The following is a 2,719-nucleotide window of genomic DNA, read 5'->3' on the forward strand; positions in this document are numbered from 1 at the left end:
CGGGTTCAAACCCAGCCCTGGCCAAAAATAAAATAAAATTGGCATTTTGTAAAAAAATAATAATAATGTTTAAAAACAAAACCAACACCCTACATGAGCCAGGCATTGTGCCTGGTACTGGGGACAAAATGAAGAACAAGTCTTGTCTCTGTCAACCAGGCAAAGAATAAGGAGAGGAGTGTTCCAGGAAGCAGGAATGGCATGTGCAAAGTTCTAGGGAGAGAGAATATAAAGCACTAGAGAATCTGAAAGGAATTAAATAATGGTTGGTATGGGAGTGAGCAGAGGCCAGATCTCACAGAGCCTTAGAAGCCATGTGAAGATGGAAGCAATGGTAGGCTTAATGAGTTGAGTGCCGCCAACAGTTTTGTGTTTTGGAAAGCTGCTTTGACTGGGGGTGTGAAAGATGGATTAACAGGTGGGGGCAGGAGTAGCCTCTGGACTGGATTACTAGGTCATTTTATGAGGTGGGCACATAGGAGAAGAAGGAGCAAGATGGGATAGAAGATGATGGGTTCATTTTTTAATATGACTGAGTTTGAAGAGGCTGTGGGACCTTTAAGAGAAAGTAACTTGGCTCTGCGCCTGTGGCTCAAGTGGCTAAGGCGCCAGCCACGTACACTGAGCTGGCAGGTTCAAATCCAGCCTGGTCCACCAAACAACAATGATGGCTGCAACCCAAAAATAGCCAAGCATTGTGATGGGCACCTGTATTCCCATCTACTTGGAGCCACGTGGAGGCAGGAGAATCACTTGAGCCCAGGAATTGGGGGTTGCTGTGAGCTGTGATGCCATGGCACTCTACCCAGGGTGACAGCTTGAGGCTCTGTCTCAAAAAAAGAGAAAGTAACTTTACCTCTGTGATCCTCAGTTCCTAACAGAAATGGAAATAATAATGCCTACTTCATATGGTGGTGAAGGAGACAATAGATAGGGCCAGGCACGGTGGCTCGCACCTGTAATCCCAGCACTCTCGGAGGCCGAGGCAGGTGGATTGCCTGAGCTCACAGGTTTGAAGCCAGCCTGAGCCAGAACAAGACCCCATCTCTAAAAATAGCCAGGTGTTGTGGCAGGTGCCTTTAGTCCCAGCTATTTGTTTTTTCTTTTTTTTTTTTTTTTGCAGTTTTTGGCTGGGGCTGGGTTTGAACCCGCCACCTCTGGCATATGGTCTGGCACCCTACTCCTTTGAGCCACAGGCACCGCCCAGTCCCAGCTATTTGAAAGGCTGAGGCAAGAGAATCACTTGAGCCCAAGAGTTTGAGGTTGCTGTGAGCTGTGAAGTCACAGCACTCTACCGAGGGCGACAAAGTGAAACTCTGTCTCCAAAAAAAAGGAGATGATATATAGTCTCATATATACTACATTCTCAGAATAGTGAGTGAGTCAGTCTGAGAAAAGGGTGTCACCTGCAGGCTTAGCAGTCCAAAAGGGCTCTCTGGAAGAAGGGACTGTACAGAACTGAGAGCCATGCTCTCCCTACCTTCCCCAAAGCTGGGCCGCCTGCTCAAGATTCCCGTGCTGAAGTTCCTGCTGCACTCTGCCTCCTACTTGTGGTTCCTCATCTTCCTACTGGGAGAGTCCCTGGTCATGGAGACACAGCTGAGCACCTTTCGTGGCCGCAGCCAGAGTGTCTGGGAGACTTCACTACACATGGTTTGGGTCACAGGTACATGTATAGAACCCTTTATATCTGACAGTCTCTCTTAGAGGCCCTTCTCACTGTTCTTCACAACAATCACCTCAATGGGAGGGCCTCTGCTTCTGTAGGTACCCCCCGAACATACAACCAGACTTCCGCATTACCCTCATCTGGGACCTTGCCCTCTGGTAGACTCACCGAGCAAGGACCTCATTCTTCTCCCTCCTTGCCATTAGTTGCTGCTCACTCTGGAGTTTCCTCCATCACATAAAAGACACTGGATTGGCTGGGTGCAATGGCTCATACCTGTAATCCTACCACTCTGGGAGGCTGAGGCGGGTATTTGCCTGAGCTCAAGAGTTTGAGACCAACCTGAGCAAGAAACCCCATCTCTAAAAAATAGCCAAGCAGGGCGGTGCCTGTGGCTCAGTGGGTGGGGCACCGGCCCTATATACCAAGGGTGGCGGGTTGGGGCCCAGCCTCAGCCAAACTGCAACAAAAAAATAGTTGAGTGTTGTGGCAGGCCCCTGTGGTCCCGACTGCTCGGGAGGCTGAGGCAAGAGAATCACCTAAGCCCAGGAGATGGAGGTTGCTGTGAGCTGTGTGATGCCACGGTACTCTATAAGGGCGATAGAGTGAGACTCTGTTTCTACAAAAAAAAAAAAAAAAAAATAGCCAAGCATTGTGGCAGGTGCCCCTAGTTCCAGCTACTTGGGAGGCTGAGGCAAGAGAATTGTTTAAGCCCAAGAGTTTGAGGTTGCTGTGAGCTGTGATGCTACTGAACTCCACCGAGGGTGACATAGTAAGACTCTATCTCAAAAGAACCAAAAAAACACAAAGAGGGCGGTGCCTATGGCTCAAAGGAGTAGGGGACAGGCCCCATATACCGGAGATGGTGGGTTCAAACCCAGCCCCGGCCAAAAACTGGAAAAAACAAACAAATAAAATTATGATTAAGTCCGTAAGTGGTAGGGGTATGAGGACAGTTATGAGGACTACAGTTGAGGTTCAAGTAGGGGATACAACAGACAGAAGACGCCTGGGCCTGGGCCCAAGACTTTTTTTTTTTTTTTTTTTTTT

At 48.7% G+C, this 2,719-nt stretch overlaps 1 protein-coding gene across 1 annotated transcript in view; it reads left to right on the forward strand.

Moving 5' to 3' along the window:
* The window catches only part of LOC100952222 (short transient receptor potential channel 2-like), a 52,604-nt gene that overhangs the window by 34,690 nt on the left and 15,195 nt on the right, over positions 1 to 2,719 (forward strand). Inside the window, exon 12 of the mRNA XM_023514071.1 lies at positions 1,492 to 1,666. Within this exon, the coding sequence (XP_023369839.1) occupies positions 1,492 to 1,666 (175 nt within the window). The remainder of the gene's footprint in view (positions 1 to 1,491; positions 1,667 to 2,719) is intronic.

This window comes from Otolemur garnettii, unplaced genomic scaffold, assembly GCF_000181295.1.
Source record: "Otolemur garnettii isolate 467f Iridium unplaced genomic scaffold, OtoGar3 scaffold00001, whole genome shotgun sequence".
In the NCBI taxonomy this organism is placed as follows: domain Eukaryota; kingdom Metazoa; phylum Chordata; class Mammalia; order Primates; family Galagidae; genus Otolemur; species Otolemur garnettii.